This window comes from Dermacentor albipictus, chromosome 5 (assembly GCF_038994185.2).
Source record: "Dermacentor albipictus isolate Rhodes 1998 colony chromosome 5, USDA_Dalb.pri_finalv2, whole genome shotgun sequence".
Classification (NCBI taxonomy): Eukaryota; Metazoa; Arthropoda; class Arachnida; order Ixodida; family Ixodidae; genus Dermacentor; species Dermacentor albipictus.
In genome coordinates, this window is record NC_091825.1 from 29,913,892 (window position 1) to 29,933,389 (window position 19,498).

Below are 19,498 nucleotides of genomic sequence, written 5' to 3' on the forward strand. Positions count from 1 at the left end.
AGTTTCATGTTAGTAACGCTAGAAGTACGGTGATAATTGTTAAGAATGAAACGGACCGATCGATTTTGGACACTTTCAAGGATATTTATTAGAGTAGCATGCCCAGGGTCCCATATCGAGCATGCGTATTCGAGGTTAGGCCTGACATAAGTGACGTAGAGTTGTTGTTTTAGTTTCGGTGGAGCTAAAGAAAAGTTACGTCTGAGATAGCCTAGCATGCGGTTGGCTTTCGACGTGATGTATTCGATGTGTCTTTTCCATGAAAGATTGTTAGCAATATACACACCGAGGTATTTGTAAAAAAGTACTGGGTCAAGGGGAGTATCATTAAGTATGTAGGCGGTGCAGGCTGACTGGTTACGGGAAATTCTCATTGTTTTGCATTTAGAAGTGTTTAGTTCCATTAGCCAAAGCTTGCACCATGCTGCAGTGTTACTGAGATCATCCTGGAGTGTTAAAGTATCGTTAGTGCTTTCAATCTTGCGGTATATAACACAGTCGTCAGCAAATAGACAAATGGAACTTGAAATTTGGTTAGGAAGATCATTGATATAAATTAAGAAAAGTAAGGGTGCCAAAACAGAGCCTTGAGGTACCCCTGAACCGACCGGAACTTCAGGAGAATCATTATCATTAATGCTTACATATTGTGTACGGTTAGAAAGAAACTCTCGAATCCAGTTGAAGACGAGGGGATCAATATTTAGCTGGCCGAGTTTTAGTAGGAGTAAGTGGTGGTTAACTCTGTCGAAGGCTTTTGCAAAATCTAAAAATATACAGTCTACTATAAAGCCAGCGTCTAGGAAAGTATGGAGATCGCTACAAAATGTTAATAACTGCGTTTCACATGAGAAGGACTTACGGAACCCATGTTGACTGTTATGAAAAAACTGGTTTGATTCCAAAAAGTTGACAAGATGAGAGAAAATTATATGTTCAAATATTTTACACGGTACTGATGTCAAGGAAATAGGTCTGTAGTTGTATGGGTTATGGGTGTCGCCTGACTTGTGAAGTGGAATCACCTTTCCTTTTTTCCAGTCTCTGGGCAAAGAGCTATTGTTCAGAGATTTTGTAAAAATCAAGTTTAATATAATGGAACTATATTCGGCAGTACCTTGCAAGAATTTGGACGTAATGCTATCAATACCGCACGAAGAGGATCTTTTTAGTTTGTTAATAATAGAGCGGATACCAGATGAGTCGAGTAAAATCGGTTCCATTGGAAAGAAACTAGGTGCTATGAATGGTGGAGAGCTGCCTGAATGAGTGGGGCAAAATGAATGGGTGAAAGCGATGTTCAGTGTAGACGCGCAATAACGGCTTGGGATTATCTCACCTAATTCATTAGTAAGGGTTATACCTTGACTATCGCGGTTTTTCACGACGTTCCAAAAGCGTCTCGGATTCGTTCTGAGTAATGATGGAAGCGTGGTGTTATAGAAATTAAATTTAGTTTCTTTTAAAGCATTGGAGTAGAGTTTTGCTGCGACGGCATAAGCGGACCACTTGTCAGTAGTTGACGATTGTTTTGCAGCACGGAAAAGTCTGCCTTTTTTGTTAGATAGTCGGTTAAGGTGTCTGGTGTACCACGGTGCGTTAGATGATTGATAAACCTTTCTTAAGGGAATGTATTTGTTTATTAGATGCATTGCTTTACATTTAAATGATGCCCACAATTCTTCGACTGATGCGTCAGTGTAAAATATACAAAAACTGTCGAGGAAGGAAGAAAGATTGGTGTTAATGGCGTCAAAGTTAGCTTTATTATAATCTCTGATAAGTTTAAAGCGCTTGTTCCTTTTAGCAGTTGGTACAGAGACAGAAAAATGTATCACGTCGTGATCACTGAGCCCTGGCAGGTGAGTTATTGTTGATACAATTTCAGGAGATGACGTTAGTATCAAATCTAGTAAGGATGATGTCGTAGAAGTAACACGTGTAGGAAGGCGGACTAGTTGCGATAAGCTGAAATCCAAGCATGTGGCTAGGAAGCTACTAGTTTCGGTGGAAGCAGGTTCTGCAAGCGGACATAAATGAGACCATTGGATTGATGGAAAATTAAAATCGTTAATTAAAATTGTCTCCAAAAAGGAACGCAATAATGCCTAGTGCTTACATTTTCCTTCTTTAACACTGTGCGCTCGCTACTTTCCGGTCAGGAGCGCCATGTAACGCTTGTTCGCCCAGGCAGCTTGCGTCTCGAAGGTAACACTTGCGCAGAATTAAAGAGAGGAATTGCACGCAGGGTAAATGTTTATTGTTCGAAAGCAAGAGAACCCCCCAAAGGGTGCACATGTACATTAGTGTGTACCTTATGTTGCACACGGAAACGGAAAGTAACTACCGTATTTTTCTTACCTGTCGTACGACAACCCTGCACGCCCAAAGCCAACTACTGCAATTCTTGTGGAAGCAGGGTGCTTAAGTTGCTCACCTTTCCTGGGCTTCATAAGGCGGCCATGATTTCCCAGTAGAAATGTCCGAGCTACAAGGAAGTTGAGGAATCAATAAATCGTGTTAGCCTAACAGCGCTCCGTCGCTAGTACCTCACAGAAAAATGCGGGTGGGTTTCTTATTTTCTTTAGTAACCAGCATTACTTTCAACATGAAATAAATGTGGTTCATGTAGGATCACAATCTCGTATGGCAAGGTAGCGTGAGGGAGGTAGTTAAACTACCCAAGTATGTGTTGTGCATTTCATTGCATGAAAGATAATTTTCCATTGCCTAAGTATAAAAAAACAAGAAAAAATACAGATAGCAGAATGGTGCCTACTTGCATATTCACAACCCAATTTTTGCCGAAGCTAGTTATAATGTTCACAGAAAAGTGAGCTAACTTTTGCGCTATTCATAAAACGTACTTCTAGCTTTAACGTTATGGAGCGCTTAATTGCTTTGGTAATTTACTACAAAAACCGCCAATTAAGCTACACTTAACTTTCCCTAATCTACACTCATAATCTGCTCTTGCTTACAGGTACTGTAAACTAGTTAACACATTCAGTTCACCGTCAAAATTGAAAAATAAAATCTGCACATTTCCTATTACACATGAAGATATTATACACTTCAAAGCCTAGTCTAGTAATCACGAAGCATAGTTTACCTTTGGCCAACAGAATTACTGCCATCATGCCCTCTATTTCACGAAATTTGAAATATGTGCCACATTCGATTCCCCCAAAACTTGGCGAAATTTTTTATAACGTGTGTATAGTACTTTCGAGCACGAAGTAACTTCTTTGTTAAACCGGTATCTAACTGTTGCCCTTGACATACTGCCACAACTTCACCGACAAGATTCCCATAATATCCCGCCATATTTATTTATTTATTCCAAATACCCTCAAACGCAGATGCAATGTAGATGGGAGTGGTTACAAAGGTACGTTAAGTTATACAGTTACAAGAGAAAAGGTATTACAAAAAACTAATAAAGGCAGAATACGAGAAATATCAACAAAGAAAAAAACGAACAGCGTGATACAAACAAAAATGACTCGCAATATGGCACATTTGGCAGACATTTGGCATATGGCAGACCTGCGACGCTGTAGAGGGTGCTAAGAATCACTGGCTCCGGACAGGCCGCCATTGGAATATGAACCTGGCAACGTTTAACGCTAGAACGTTATCTAGTGAGGCGAGTCTAGCAGTGCTATTGGAGGAATTAGAGGGCAGTAAATGGGATATAATAGGGCTCAGTGAAGTTAGGAGGCCAAAAGAAGCACATACAGTGCTAAAAAGCGGGCACGTCCTGTGCTACCGGGGCTTAGCAGAGAGAAGGGAACTAGCCGTCGGATTCCTGATTAATAAGAATGTAGCTGGTAACATACAGGAATTCTATAGCATTAACGAGAGGGTGGCAGGTCTTGTTGTGAAACTTAATAAGAGGTACAAAATGAAGATTGTACAGGTCTACGCCCCTACATCCAGTCATGATGACCAGGAAGTCGAAAGCTTCTATGAAGACGTGGAATCGGCGATGGGTAGAGTGAAAACTAAATACACTATACTAATGGGTGACTTTTATGCCAAGGTAGGCAAAAAGCAGGCTGGGGACAAGGCAGTGGGGGAATATGGCTTAGGCACTAGGAATATCAGGGGGGAGTTATTAGTAGAGTTTGCGGAACAGAATAATATGAGGATAATGAATACCTTCTTCCGCAAGCGGGATAGCCGAAAGTGGACGTGGAGGGGCCCGAACGGCGACACTAGAAATGAAATAGACTTCATACTCTGCGCTAACCCTGGCATCATACAAGATGTGGACGTGCTCGGCAAGGTGCGCTGCAGTGACCACAGGATGGTAAGAACTCGAATTAGCCTAGACCTGAGAAGGGAACGGAAGAAACTGGTACATAAGAAGCCGATCAATGAGTTAGCGGTAAGAGGGAAAATAGAGGAATTCCAGATCAAGCTTCAGAACAGGTATTCGGCTTTAACTCAGGAAGAGGACCTTAGTGTAGAAGCAATGAACGACAATCTTGTGGACATCATTAAGGAGTGTGCAATGGAAGTCGGTGGTAACTCCGTTAGGCAGGATACCAGTAAACTATCGCAGGAGACGAAAGATCTCATCAAGAAACGCCAATGTATGAAAGCCTCTAACCCTACAGCTAGAATAGAACTGGCAGAACTTTCGAAGTTAATCAACAAGCGTAAGACTGCTGACATAAGGAAGTATAATATGGATAGAATTGAACATGCTCTCAGGAACGGAGGAAGCCTAAAAACAGTGAAGAAGAAACTAGGAATTGGCAAGAATCAGATGTATGCGTTAAGAGACAAAGCCGGCAATATCATTACTAATATGGATGAGATAGTACAAGTGGCTGAGGAGTTCTATAGAGATTTATACAGTACCAGCGCCACCCACGATAATAATGAAAGAGAAAACAGTCTAGAGGAATTCGAAATCCCACAGGTAACGCCGGAGGAAGTAAAGAAAGCCTTGGGAGATATGTAAAGGGGGAAGGCAGCTGGGGAGGATCAGATAACAGCAGATTTACTGAAGGATGGTGGGCAGATTGTTCTAGAGAAACTGGCCACACTGTATACGCAATGCCTCATAACGTCGAGCGTACCGGAATCTTGGAAAAACGCTAACATAATCCTAATCCATAAGAAAGGTGACGCCAAAGACTTGAAAAATTATAGACCGATCAGCTTACTGTCCGTTGCCTACAAACTATTTACTAAGGTAATCGCAAATAGAATCAGGAACACCTTAGACTTCTGTCAAGCAAAGGACCAGGCAGGATTCCGTAAAGGCTACTCAACAATAGATCATATTCACACTATCAATCAGGTGATAGAGAAATGTGCGGAATACAACCAACCCTTATATATAGCCTTCATTGATTTAGTGACAGTGAAGAAATGCAAATAAGGATTGCCTGAACAAAGCACGATCCGTGATGGAAACAAGATTGGCAGGAAGGTGGTTGCAGTCACGTGAGGTGTTTCGTATGAAAGAGTAGGAATGTGGTTTGTGCGAGAGGATGCATGCCTCAATTCACTCATGTGGTCAACCCGCGATGAAAGGCACGTAGGGGGGGGGGGGGGGGGATGAGCTCAGCGTGTAGATGATGATGATTGTAGACTTTCTGAAATAAACATAAGCGAAAAGCTTTTCTGCGTAGTGATAACTGCGAAAAAGCTAAACTGGCTTTCATTGCTGTTATGCTGTATGTAAAGAAAATAATTGGCCAGTATGAAACGTGTGGCGTTATTCAAAACCAATTCCAGTGCATTAATAATATTATCACGGTAAGGATCCCAAACAGCAGCGGTATAGTCTAATTTGGGGCGCACAAGTCTTTTATCAAGAAACAATTTTGGTTCTGTTGGAGACTTACAGAAATATTGACGTAAGTACCCTAGCATTTGATTTGCATTATTAATTATTATAGTGACGTGAGTTTTCCATGTTAGATCCGACGTTATATTGATTACAATATAACGATAGCATGAAACTTGTTCGAGCGTACTACTTTAAATTTATAAATTGGTCGGCGCTCGTTTGCGCGACAAACACGCATTAATTTGCGTTTAATAATGTTTATTTCCATTAGCTGCTTATCGCACCAGCCCATTATGAAACCTAAGTCAGATCGGAATATGTGTTTATCGTGCTGGGTACTAATTTCGCGATATATAACACAATCATCGGCGTAAAGGTGAATATTAGAAGGAACACAACTTGGTAGGTCATAAATGTAAATTAAGAAAAGCAATGGACCTAAAACTGAGCCCTGAGGCACGCCAGATGGAACATACGATGTTCCATCTGGCGTGTACACGATGTGGCGCATTCACTTCCTCCAGGATATTCGAGACACCTTTTGCGCTCCTGATTGGTTATGGCGCTGCACTGCTAAGCTCGAGGTCACGGGTACACGAACTCGGCGGCCACATTTCGAGGGGAGGAGTGCGAAATCATGGATGCAGGTGTATACCGAGGCTTAGGTTCACGTTAAAGAACCCCGTCTGTTTAAAAAATAATCCGGAGTGTCCCAGTGCGGCGTGCTTCATGATCAGATGGTGGTTTTGGCACGTGCAAGACCATTAGTTGTTTTCGTTAAGTTTCATCTAATGTATGCTTGCATACGGTTGTACGAAATCTTTCTACAAATGCTGCCAATGAGCTGCACAGCTTAAAACTCTGCATATAAATCAGGCATGCAAGGGCACATCGAGTTTCGCTGTCACCTTGAGCTCTCCCGCGACAAGAGTGTTTGGTAACTATGTTCAAAATTACGAAATAACTTGCCATTTTCAAATTTTGAGGGAACCTTATATGCCCAAAGTGATCTCCAAATATGAATTTGCTGCTACATTTGGTTTTTTTCAGGACACTGGAAAAACATTCTACGTCTTGTAGGGGTTGGAGGACGGACTCCGGGATGAAAACCCAAACTTGGGAGGGATTTATTCTACATTATATACAGAGAGGTGAGACGTCAATGAACAGTCGTACAGTCATTACGGGCCGGCAGCAACTCGGACGCTGCGGCCCGCGGCAAGAAGTTCGAGAGAGGTGAATCAGGGAATCAGGGAATATCCTGGTCTCTTTGGAAGGCTTCTTATAAACCCTTCGAGCACTGTAAGTCACGTCATGTTCGACCAATGGGAGAGTCCGCTCAGATGACGCCACTTTCAGCCAATGGTAGGCGCCCGTGCGATGGTGTCATACCCGGCGAAGAGAGTCGGCGCCTGGTCCTCCTCTCTTGATCACTTGAGCCCGGTGCTGCGGCCCCTCAGCGGTAGCAATTGTCTTCTTCAAAGGCGATGAAGAGGTACGCTTGGGCCTTCCCGGCACGTCTGGCTGTCACGGCGCATTACCGCCGTCTTGGTTTGCACCCACTTTACTTCCAACAATGCCGTGCTATCCCCTCGCTTTCGGGAAGAGTCAAGCAGAGAATAGCTACCGGCGGCTTACAAACTTGTTGGCTCGTGAACTTGTTTGCACTTGTCTGGTGCTCCTCTGGAATGTGCTTTCCTGCTTCTGCATTCCTCAATTAGCTGTGCTGCGTTTCGAAGTAGTTAAGTTTTTGATTGTTCTTTTCTCCTTGAAGTCGACCAAAGTCTCTTCAAGGTGTTTATCGGCGTTGATGAAGCAGGAGGCAGGTTGGAGGTAACAAAACTTGAAGATATATTGTAACGGAAATATTCACACAGTCAAATACAGAGTTAGCAAAAGAACACTGATGCTAAACACATAGGTAAACAGCGCCTTACTCTTCTACTTTCTCTTAAGTTAGAGCCTAGGACAACTGTCACTACATACGACCAACCGAGTCTCACTGTTCTACCACTAAGTGGTTACGGCCCAGACTAGCGTTGCATCGTACGGAGTCTTACTGTTCTATCAGGTTTAGTGATTACAGCCTAGACTGAGGAACAAGCGCCTCGTCTCGATTGTTATAGGGGAAAGAGACAAAGAAAAAGGGCGGTAGGGTCGTTAGCCCATCCCACGGAAGCAATTACCAATGAGAGTTGACAGTTTCTTAAGCCACAGCCCAAAGGTATGGGCATACTCTCATAAGTGAATATATTGGAAAACCACCCTGTTTTCCCTCTTCCCACATCTTCTTCTCCCCCTCCTATTTCCACGTGGTCAGTGACGGCCTCGGCAAACACGCCAGGCATGCACGATTTATTGAGGCCATCTCGCACCTCAGCGGCGTTTCTAGCCAGCAAGGGGGCTCGGGCGCTGGTGTCCCAACACCGCGTACCGTAGTCCCCCTCAAGGTTTTTTCTGGTAGAAAACTAATTACCGCTGGCGGCATCCGGACTCGGGTGCTCTTAAAACGACGTTCTCCGAACGCCCCTCTCTACGGTGCGCACTGCATGTTGTAACACGACACCAAGCGGGCTCTCCCCAGCGCTCAAAACAAGATGCACGTGGCTGCCGCCCGAATGCGTAGGGGCGTGAACCCCCCGCTCCGTACGCGCCAGACGTGGTCAACATTGCTAGCAGCTGCGTCTCTAATTAGCAGGGGACTCAAGAGCCGGCGCCACAACGTCGCGTATACAACCGTCCCACTCGAGCTTTGTCCGCGTGGCCCTATTGTGACCATCGGCGGAATGTCAACATGGCGCGCGTAAAAGCATTTTCTCCGAATCTGTTTTCCGCCTCTGCACCGCGCCCCCCGCGGCGGCGCGCGCCTCGGCTCGTTACCCGACACCACGCGGGCCGTCCGACCCCACAAAAACAGACACGGTCGCTGGCCGACGCGCTGGGGGGGTGGACGCTTCCCCATTCACAAAACGCACGGGCAACTCGCGGCACTTCAAAAGTATATACAAAGCAATCATGCAGCCCTACGCCGTCCATTCTGCCTGTTCGAGAGATGAGCGGCCTAACACGTTCCCCCTAAAGAGTATACTGGGCTGATTTTCGCTCAGTGATACGATAAATCACTGCCGCGATTCTGTAATGAACATTCTAACCACATCCTAGCCTAATTACATCACAACAACAAACACTTTCAAATAACAAAGCAAGAAGAGAGTAAAAAGAAATACACAATACATGTCATCAAACTATTAAGCACACGATTGCAGTTCCAAACTGTAAGAGCACTCTAGTGTCTCTGTGTCTTGAATCGGCACTTCACAAAGTCCGCAATATACAGCGCCAAGTTAGCAGGAACATTCACGCCCATCCAGTTGGCATGGCAGTATAGTATTACGCTGGCTTCCATGAGCTGGTGTGAAGCCTGGACAAAGCATCCGCGTTACCATTACTGACACCCTTCCGATGTCGCACTGACACGTGATATCGCTGTAAAGCCAGCGCCCATCTTGTCAATTTTGCCCCGTGTGGAGTCGAAGTTGTAAGGTACGACAATGGATTGTGGTCGGAAACAACGTTTATCTCGGCACCAAAAAGCCAGTAGTCAAACTTCTTTAAGGCCCATATAATAGCAAACGCTTCCCTCTCAATTGTCGACCATCGCGTCTGAGTCGGCGTGAAGCGGTGGCTGGCAAAGGCAATAGGCCTCTCCTTTCCCTCGGCTGTCATTTGCGCCAAACAAGCGCCCGCCGCCGTAGCTGATGCGTCTGTGAAAAGCCAGTAGGGCTCAGATGGGTCCGGAGTGCTGAGCGCAACGGCCTCGCACAGGGACTGTTTCAGTGTCTCAAATGCCGTCTGAGCTTCCTCCGGCCAGGGTATGCTATTGGGTACCGCTTTCCTTGTTAACCGCGTGAGCGGGCTCGCCACCTCTGCATATTCTCTGACGTACTCGCGATAGTAGCCGCACAGTACTAGCAGGCTGCGTAGCTCCTTTTTAGTGCGTGGTGGCACCAGATTCTTAATTGCAGCTATTTTCTCTGGATCTGGTGCGTGCGTCCCTGAACCGACAATATGCCCGAGGTAATGAATGTGGGATTGTGCAACCTGACACTTTTCCGGACTGGCTTTCAGCCCAGCCTTTTCTAGGACCTGAAGGATAATGTCGAGATGCTTTAAGTGCTCCTTCCACGTGTTAGAGAAAATGGCAATATCATCTAGGTATGCCGTGGCGTATGTCTGATGTTGCGATAAGAGCTTGTTCACCATTCTCTGAAAGGTCGCGGCTGAATTTTTTAGCCCGAACGGCATCACTTTCCAAGCATATTGACCTTCATGCGTTACAAACGTGGTGAAATTCTGACTCTTCTTTTCCATCGGCACCTGCCAGTACCCGCGCCTAAGGTCTATCACCGTAATGAACTGTGCTCTTCCCACTCTGAAAATCAATTCTTGAGGATTCATCATAGGGAACGCATCCACTTTGGTGACGGCATTTAGCGCGCGGTAATCTACACACATGCGGATTGTCCCATCCTTTTTCCCTACGCATACTACCGGATGCGCAAATTCGCTTTCAGTAGGATAGATCAGTTTCCAAGCCAAAAGTTTACCAACTTGCCGGCTGACTTCTTTCTTTAACGGCTCAGGTATCCGATAAGGGAACGTCTTCCTTGGCTGGTGCCCTGGTTCTAATTCTATCCTATGTTGACCCACATTTGCCATACCCGGAATGACGTCCAAGAGTGCACGATGCCTTTGAAATACAGCCTGTATTTCCGTCTGGGAATCAGCATCTAGATGAGCAACCTTTTCGCTTGTCACCGCCAACTCTTCGCGCCTTATAGTTGTGGGTTGCGGAGCATATTCTACCTCCCCAAAGTCATGGTCCTGATCGAAAATGACCCCAATATGACTGACTCTTGCATAGTATGGTCGAATGTAGTTGGCGTGAATACTTTTCACTTTACCCTCTAGAGTTTCAACCCGATAAGAATGCCGTCGCTCACATCCAACCACTGTGAACGGGCCCAGCCACTTAGGTGCCATCTTACCATTCCGATCGTTGTCGAATACCAGCACTTTGTCGCCAACCTTAAAAGCTTTGTCTCTGGTGCTGCGATTATACGCACCAACATAGCTGTCCTGACGTGTTGCACTAGTTAGCTCAGCGATATTAGCAGCGGTCTCGAGTTGCTCCCGAAGTTGCTGTAAATGCTTAGCGGGGTTCTCTCTTAAAGTTGCAGGTACCGTCAGTTCTCCCGTCCACGTCCGCTGTAGTATTAGAAGCGGTCCCGTGGGGTTTCTTCCATACAACAGACGGAATGGAGCCACTCCGGTAACCTCATGGGGAACTTCCCGATAAGCCCATAATACAAGCGGGATCAATTTGTCCCAATTTTTCGAGTCTCTTTGAATGACATGGAACAACATGTTTTTCAATACCCTGTTCCATCTTTCTACGACTCCATTACTCTCTGGGTGTTCTGGGGTTTAGAACCTTGGTGCGCAACCTAATTTCTCGAGCATCGACTGCGTGAGCTGTGATTTGAAATTAGTGCCCTGGTCGGAACAGATCATTTCCGGAACGCCAGTACGACTAAAAATTTCAATCAACGCGTCGCAAGTCGCCTTAGCTGTCAAGAGCGCAGTGGGACAACCTCTGGCCACCTTGTGCAAATGTCCACCAAGCATAGCGCGTACCTATGGCCTCTCGCTGACGGTGTGTCTAAGGGTCCAATGATATCCACGTTGACAATTTGAAAAGGGTGCTCTGGCCTAGTGAGAGGAGTTATAGGCACTCGGTCCGTGCGACGCCTGTCAGAGCGAATTTGACAATCATGGCATGAGCCTCCTTCTCCATGCCAGGCCAAAAAAATTGTACCTAATGCGCGCTTTAGTTTTCTTCGGGCCTAGGTGCCCTCCGCATAGTGACTCGTGAGCCAAATGCATCACCTCACTACGCTTGTCTTTCGGAACAACTAGTTGTCTCACTCGGGTGCCTACTATTGAGTCCCAGTGGTATAAGAGTCCATCAGAGACGAACATGCCGGATTTCCCACTCCGAGCATCTTCCCACCCCTTCTTTAAGGTAGCGTCAGCTAGCTGCAATCTGCGGAACTCTTCTCTCTGGCTTATTGACGCATCCCTCTCTTCATCAATTAGCTCAACTTCTCCAGAAACACCTTCCTCCTCCAAAGTAACATTGCAGGCTACTGGCTCGGCTTTCTCATTTGATCGCTCTATCCTCTGAGCAGGCTCGGCCGGTGCTACAATGGATTCCAGAGAGCTGCTGGCCCTCAACAATTGTTCCCAATCTTCCTTGGTCAACAAACAATCTGTGCCCTCGACGAGCTCATTAGTCAACGCGCAGAGTAGGTCAACGTTCTGAGGTTCCGCTGCCATTTGCGGGCTATTTAACTTTACCGGCAACGTTGCTAGCTTTGCCTCAATAGTTTTACCAAATGCAGACACCAATCGTATCGTGCCTGAAGGCTCCACAACACATTGCGGAAGCAGACTCTCGCGTATGACAGTTATTTCACTCCCCGTATCTAGAATCGCATCTGTGGATACGTTTCCGCATGAGATCGGGATCAACTGTAGGTTAGTCATGCCTTCACCTTTGCGTTTCAAGGCCTCTACCTTTGCAGTAAGGACTCCATCAGGTATCCCACTTCCCGTCTCGTCGGCTATCACCACCCTTTGTGTCCTCGGCCTTGGCTCGGTAGCCTTCTTTGGCTGGTTTCCCTTGTCACTAGACTTCGGGCAATCCTTAGCGAAATGGCCTGAGCTGTGACATACGTGGCACTTGAGGGCGCTTTTCGCCACTCGCGTCGGCTTTTGCCCCATCTCTGCCGCTGTTGGCTTTGAGGCATATCCTTTGCCTTTCGCTTGTTCCAAAGTTTGCAGTACTTTGGCAATCTCAGGTGGCTTAAGCCATTCCTCGCCTTCTCGTAGCCTCACGTACTCAAGACCCTCTATACTAAGGCCCGCTTTTATACGATCCGCTACCATGAGTTCTGCCATAACTTCTACGCTGTCGGCCCCTCTTACTTGAAGGTAGTGGGAGAAATACGTTTTCACTCGCGACGCGAACTGTGACCACGTCTCCTCCTTCCGCTTCACTGCTCTCTCAAACCTTTGCAGATACTCTGCCGGAGAAAGCTTCAGTTCCATCAGCACTGCCTGTTTAACTGACTCGTAATCTGTACCCTCTTCCTGGTTGAGGTTACGCAGTAAGCGAACGCGCTCAGTTAGAGCTGGCATGACTAAATGCACGCGACTCTCATACGGTACCCCGTAAGTAGCAAAAAGTCTTTCTACCTCCTCAAACCATAAGGGTACATCCGCGTCACACGGCAGGCGGAACCCTTTCAGCACTTTTGCGCATTGCTCGACGGAGTCGAAGCCCATTCGCCTCCGATCACCCCGCTCCGACTCAGCGCTGGACGACGTGCCATTGAGACGTTCAGCATTCGTCCTTGCCTGCAACAGCCTTTCGTACTCAATCTGAAGTTGTATACAGGTAGTCTGAGCATTGAGCCTTTGAATTTCAAGTTCAAGCGTTCTTGTATCATTCGGAATTTGCAAAGGCTGAGATGCCTGCTGCGAAAATTCCTGGCTCTGACTGGGTTCTCTCATTTCATTTGACTTATCGGAATTTAGCCTATCGTCATTTGATAACTCCCGATTCCGATCCATTTCCGCCACCGTCGCACCCTCAACTCCATTAGACTCCATTGTCTCTGCGCCCCCGCGTGTCCTCACCATTTGCTCTACACATCAACTGCCATGCCAACTTGAGAAAGACGCAAGAAATCCTGCTCACCCTTTGCTGAATGCACTGTCGTTTTCGGATCTCCTCCACGGTGCCGGGCTTGGCTGCTGTGGAATCTTCTCAAAGGTGCAGGAGGTGCTCGTTGGATGACTTGATCCCTTCACCACTGGTCCAGGATTCGATGTTGTAGAGCTCGCCGATCCTGTCGGCTGCGCCAGTTAAGTTTTTGATTGTTCTTTTCTCCTTGAAGTCGACCAAAGTCTCTTCAAGGTGTTTATCGGCGTTGATGAAGCAGGAGGCAGGTTGGAGGTAACAAAACTTGAAGATATATTGTAACGGAAATATTCACACAGTCAAATACAGAGTTAGCAAAAGAACACTGATGCTAAACACATAGGTAAACAGCGCCTTACTCTTCTACTTTCTCTTAAGTTAGAGCCTAGGACAACTGTCACTACATACGACCAACCGAGTCTTACTGTTCTACCACTAAGTGGTTACGGCCCAGACTAGCGTTGCATCGTACGGAGTCTTACTGTTCTATCAGGTTTAGTGATTACAGCCTAGACTGAGGAACAAGCGCCTCGTCTCGATTGTTATAGGGGAAAGAGACAAAGAAAAAGGGCGGTAGGGTCGTTAGCCCATCCCACGGAAGCAATTGCCAATGAGAGTTGACAGTTTCTTAAGCCACAACCCAAAGGGATGGGCATACTCTCATAAGTGAATCTATTGGAAAACCACCCTGTTTTCCCTCTTCCCACATCTTCTTCTCCCCCTCCTATTTCCACGTGGTCAGTGACGGCCTCGGCAAACACGCCAGGCATGCACGATTTATTGAGGCCATCTCGCACCTCAGCGGCGTTTCTAGCCAGCAAGGGGGCTCGGGCGCTGGTGTCCCAACACCGCGTACCGTAGTCCCCCTCAAGGTTTTTCCTGGTAGAAAACTAATTACCGCTGGCGGCATCCGGACTCGGGTGCTCTTAAAACGACGTTCTCCGAACGCCCCTCTTTACGGTGCGCACTGCATGTTGTAACACGACACCAAGCGGGCTCTCCCCAGCGCTCAAAACAAGATGCACGTGGCTGCCGCCCGAATGCGTAGGGGCGTGAACCCCCCGCTCCGTACGCGCCAGACGTGGTCAACATTGCTAGCAGCAGCGTCTCTAATTAGCAGGGGACTCAAGAGCCGGCGCCACAACGTCGCGTATACAACCGTCCCACTCGAGCTTTGTCCGCGTGGCCCTATTGTGACCATCGGCGGAATGTCAACACGGCGCGCGTAAAAGCATTTTCTCCGAATCTGTTTTCCGCCTCTGCACCGCGCCCCCCGCGGCGGCGCGCGCCTCGGCTCGTTACCCGACACCACGCGGGCCGTCCGACCCCACAAAAACAGACACGGTCGCTGGCCGACGCGCTGGGGGGGTGGACGCTTCCCCATTCACAAAACGCACGGGCAACTCGCGGCACTTCAAAAGTATATACAAAACAATCATGCAGCCCTACGCCGTCCATTCTGCCTGTTCGAGAGATGAGCGGCCTAACAGAAGTGGTTTGGGGAACTCGAAGTAATCGCAGGAAACAGCTCCATATCTAACAGTCTGTCAACGTGCAGTAAATGTTCGCTTAGGGAATTTTCTTTTTGCACTAACAAGCGCCGGCATTCTCCTAAAGTTTACATTCGGTATGTGTTTGCGGACTCCGACAACACGGGCAAAACGTGGATATTACGTTCTCGCGCTGTTGGCCTAAGACCTTCGCTGGTAAACATAATGTACGGCATCCTGTTGCCTTAGTGAAGCCGGATGTGAGCCGCGGAGTAGGGTAGGTAAGAAGGCAACGAAATTACGTGACGCACGTGAGGACATCAAAGGTAGACCACTCTGAACTCGACGGCGAGCGAGTGGTCTCTCCGGTACCCAATTCATGGGCGCTCTCCTCACTGCGTGCTATGCTGAAAAGAACGTGGTGACCCTGGGACGTTATACGGAACGTCACGCTGCCGCTCTTGTTCGAGGATACCGTTAAATACAGGTTACCAGCGTAGCGCTTGTCGGCTACACGCTGACGCAGCCGCACACGCAGTGCAAAAGTTGATTGCGGACGACGGCCACGCGAGACAACGAACATATGAGGGCGTGTGCGTGGCAAATTTGCGCTCTCAGATAGATTGGAATCGTAATGGGACCAATCCAGTTTTTGCTCCAGTGACGTCACGTTCATGCTGGCGTCAAGACGGGGGCATAACGGACCAGAAAAACTGAGTTCGCGATTACTTCTTTTTTTTCTTTAAAGGTCGCTTTTAGCTCCCGTTGTCGGCGACCTTCGAGAGACCTTGAGCCAAAATACGGAGCGGTTATCCGCGCACTCAAGACGAGCATGGAACGAAAGCATGAGGGCATCGTTGCGAGAGCAACACGAGATCACCCGCGTTACAACACGAGAACCGCATTACACACACACACACACACACACACACACACACACACACACACACACACACACACACACACACACACACACACACATATATATATATATATATATATATATATATATATATATATATATATATATATATATATATATATATATATATACGCTAGTTACTGCTCAAACAAGTTACAAAAGATATTGCTCCCGAGTTCTTCGTAGTATCACTCAAGCTGTAACTTCTAGTACGCTGAAGTTTCATTTGTCATTTCCGACAGCCACGTTCATAAAACAAGCTACAGGGCACTATGCACCTGATTGTCCTCTTTTGACGCTGGTTGCCTGCACTCTTTTCAACGCCCGCAGTCCGCGAGTTCCGCGTCCAGTACGCCGGCAGCGTGCCGCGGATGGCTGTTTGGCCGAGGCGAGACTTGCACTGAGGTTCGGTCTGGGACAGAAGATATTGCGACCATATGGACTAGTGCACAGTATCGGTTGGTGCGTTTTGGTGCGATCCGGTGTGGTGTGCCGTTGCGAACACGCACTGCACCCATTTTAAGGTTGTGGCAAGTACATATCCAGGCAATCTGCTTTGCGTGTGGCCATTTCATGTTTACATCTACTCTCGATTACGGGAGAGCCGGATATTTTTTTTATTACAGAAGATTGTGTAGGGGTCCCTTAAAATTATTCTGCTATAGAAATTTTCAAGTTAGAGACAACTTCAATATCATTGTGCTTTCCAAAATATCACTAGAGCAGAGAGAATGTAATAGGACACGAATTTGTACGACACACAAAATCAGTCCATACGGTGATGTTTTACCAGAACATGTTATTGCTGGCTCTTGAGTTAGCACGAAATCAACGCCCACATTCGGATGCGATGTAATTTACTTTACGCTGTGTGCGTGCTTGCTGTGTAGCCTCTGTTCCAGCACTTCTTTCCGTACGTTACGCTATTGCCATATTTTTTGATAAACTAACTTTGAAAAACTATTTCGCTCATTTTATTCGGTATGAATTGAATATAATGTTGAGGCTCTACGTGCCAAAACTACGATTTCATTACGAGGTACGCCGTAGTGGGGGACTTTTGACCACCAGAGGATCTTTAACGTACCCAATATGAACGGTGCATGGGCGTTTTTGCATTTCGCTTCCAGTGGCAATGCGGCCGCCGGGATTCGATCCCGCGACCACGTGCTGAGCAGTGCAACACCATAGCCGCTGCGGCGGGTTATTTGGTATGTTTATGTTGCCTATGAATTGAAGGAATACGTTTGGTGGCAGTCTTTGATGGAGTAGTGAAACTTTTGTCACAGTAACCGGCACAAAAGAATTCTTTCCGTTTCTCCTTTTTCTGCCTTTGTAGGCCATTTGTATACGAATTGCCCCTAAAGCGCAGCGCAGATGGCCATGCAGCCCACACTTGATATTAAGATGGGCGGAAAGTCCGACCGGGAAAATGACGCGGAAACTTTCCAACAGCGCCTACGATTTCAATCACGGCCCTGTCGATCAAGTAGCTGCTCAGCGACTACTCAGGTGTAGCACCAGCTTGCATGGCTTCGACTCGGAGTCTTATTTGACGCGTCCAGTACTCGTAGTGCCGCAGCACCACGGTTAAATATCTGGAGAATAGCTCGACGAACGATCCCTTTAAGTCAGGGAGGCTCCAGAGGTTTCTTGCCATGAACTCAGCTGTCGCGCATCATATTTTTGGTCTGTCGACAAAGGCCTATTTTCCAAGGCTAGATGTGAATGCCCGCAAACGTTGCAGAGTGTCACACAGCGCTGTGGAGTAAGACTAAGAACATGGACACGATGAATTGAGACACAACAATCGGAATAGCTTAAATAACAAGAATAAACTATTAGCGTGTAGTTACACGACCGTTTCCTAATGGTGATACGTTTGCAGGCGCGTGATTTTCTTTTTACAACAGTTCTGTTGTTGCTACAGACGGTGTGCTGGCAAACGTGCCGTTTGAACGCGATGCAGTGTGAAAAGCTTCGATGATTTCCAAGCGCATTTGTTTGTTGCGCGTGGTAACAATGATGCAAAGTAAAATTAGAAGAGCGCGAAAAAAAACGAACCTAGACACGGACAAGACTGAACAGCATAAGTGCTCATAAATTAAATCGTGTGGACGTCTGTTTCTTCATTGGCGCTTATTTAAATTTTACTTTATACAATGAACCAACTAGCCCTGCAACAAGCATTGATATTAATGGTGGTGCTTTCAAGTTCTACGTGGTAAGTACGACTCAAGCAATGCCCAGTGAGGTTCCCACATAATGGTGACGTTTTGCAGTTATATATTTTGTTCTTGTAGCCTTTTCTTTTGAACAGCCACTCTGTACGGCATGGGATTGACCACAAGACAAACGGGCATTGTAGACGTAATTTTTTGTACTACATACATGCACTTGTGATTGACTCCACACGTTTACCCTTCTAGACCTATGGTCATTATATTCACTTTTGTCTCAGAATCAAATGGCTCACTACAAGACATTGTTGCACAGACACTGCTTTATCTGAAATGTCACTGATGATGGAGGTGGCTGTAGTCGAGGGATTACCGTGATATAGCAGCAGTTACTTTCGTATTGCTGGCTAAAGTTATATAAATGGCGCAATGTGGCGAGCGATGGCTGCACGCTAGTCTGTGAGGAAAGGGGTGGTTACAATGATTTTCAGTGATACCGTACCGATGCTGATAAAGTAGCTGTGGCTTCTGCGACATGTATAAGAAACACTGCTGCAGCCGCCTTCTGCACGCTTGGCACGAGTCCACCTTGTCCACCTTGTGTTCAACCCTCTCGTTGGGCGTCTGCGAGCGTGCCAGGATAGTCAGTTCAGCCCTTGGTTCTGGCATTGGTGGACGTATCGAAAAGTCGGTGGCATAGCATACTCCACAAACACATATTTTCTGTTTTCTTGCAACGCTGTAAAAAGGCTCATTAGTGGCAGTGTATATATATTGTTCTTCTTTGATCAATCGTCCTATTTTTATACGCTGGAACACGTTTAAAGTTGAGCGACTAATTTTTGGCACCAGCGATTGCATTTATTTTCGGAATGGCTTGAGCCTCGGCGTGTGGTACAACTTGGCCGTGTCGTACAACATGTACCAATTTTGGTATGGATTCTCGTCCTCCTGGCAAAAAAGAGCGCCAGCCGTAAGCAAATGCTCAAATTATACAGCTACAGCAATGCGCTCACACAACGGTAACTGCACACCACAAAATTTAGGAGGAATTCTGGATAGTTCACGCTTAACGTAAAGTGGTCGCTCATAATGGTAGGAAATGTCTTCATAGCGGCGGATCATAGCTTCTACGTTTTCGTCAATAAACATAAAGTGGAACCGAGACACCCAATTTTTGTCAGTGACAACCATAAACCCAACAGTTATTGAAGCCAAAGAAAACTGTGAAGAAATTATGCGTTTTTAATTGAAATGTAGAGATGG

The 19,498-nt window shown here is 46.6% G+C and overlaps 1 protein-coding gene across 1 annotated transcript in view; it reads right to left on the reverse strand.

Moving 5' to 3' along the window:
* Positions 1–19,498, reverse strand: part of LOC135913821 (uncharacterized) — a 72,021-nt gene that overhangs the window by 12,317 nt on the left and 40,206 nt on the right. Inside the window, exon 6 of the mRNA XM_065446514.1 lies at positions 2,438–2,488. Within this exon, the coding sequence (XP_065302586.1) occupies positions 2,438–2,488 (51 nt within the window). The remainder of the gene's footprint in view (positions 1–2,437; positions 2,489–19,498) is intronic.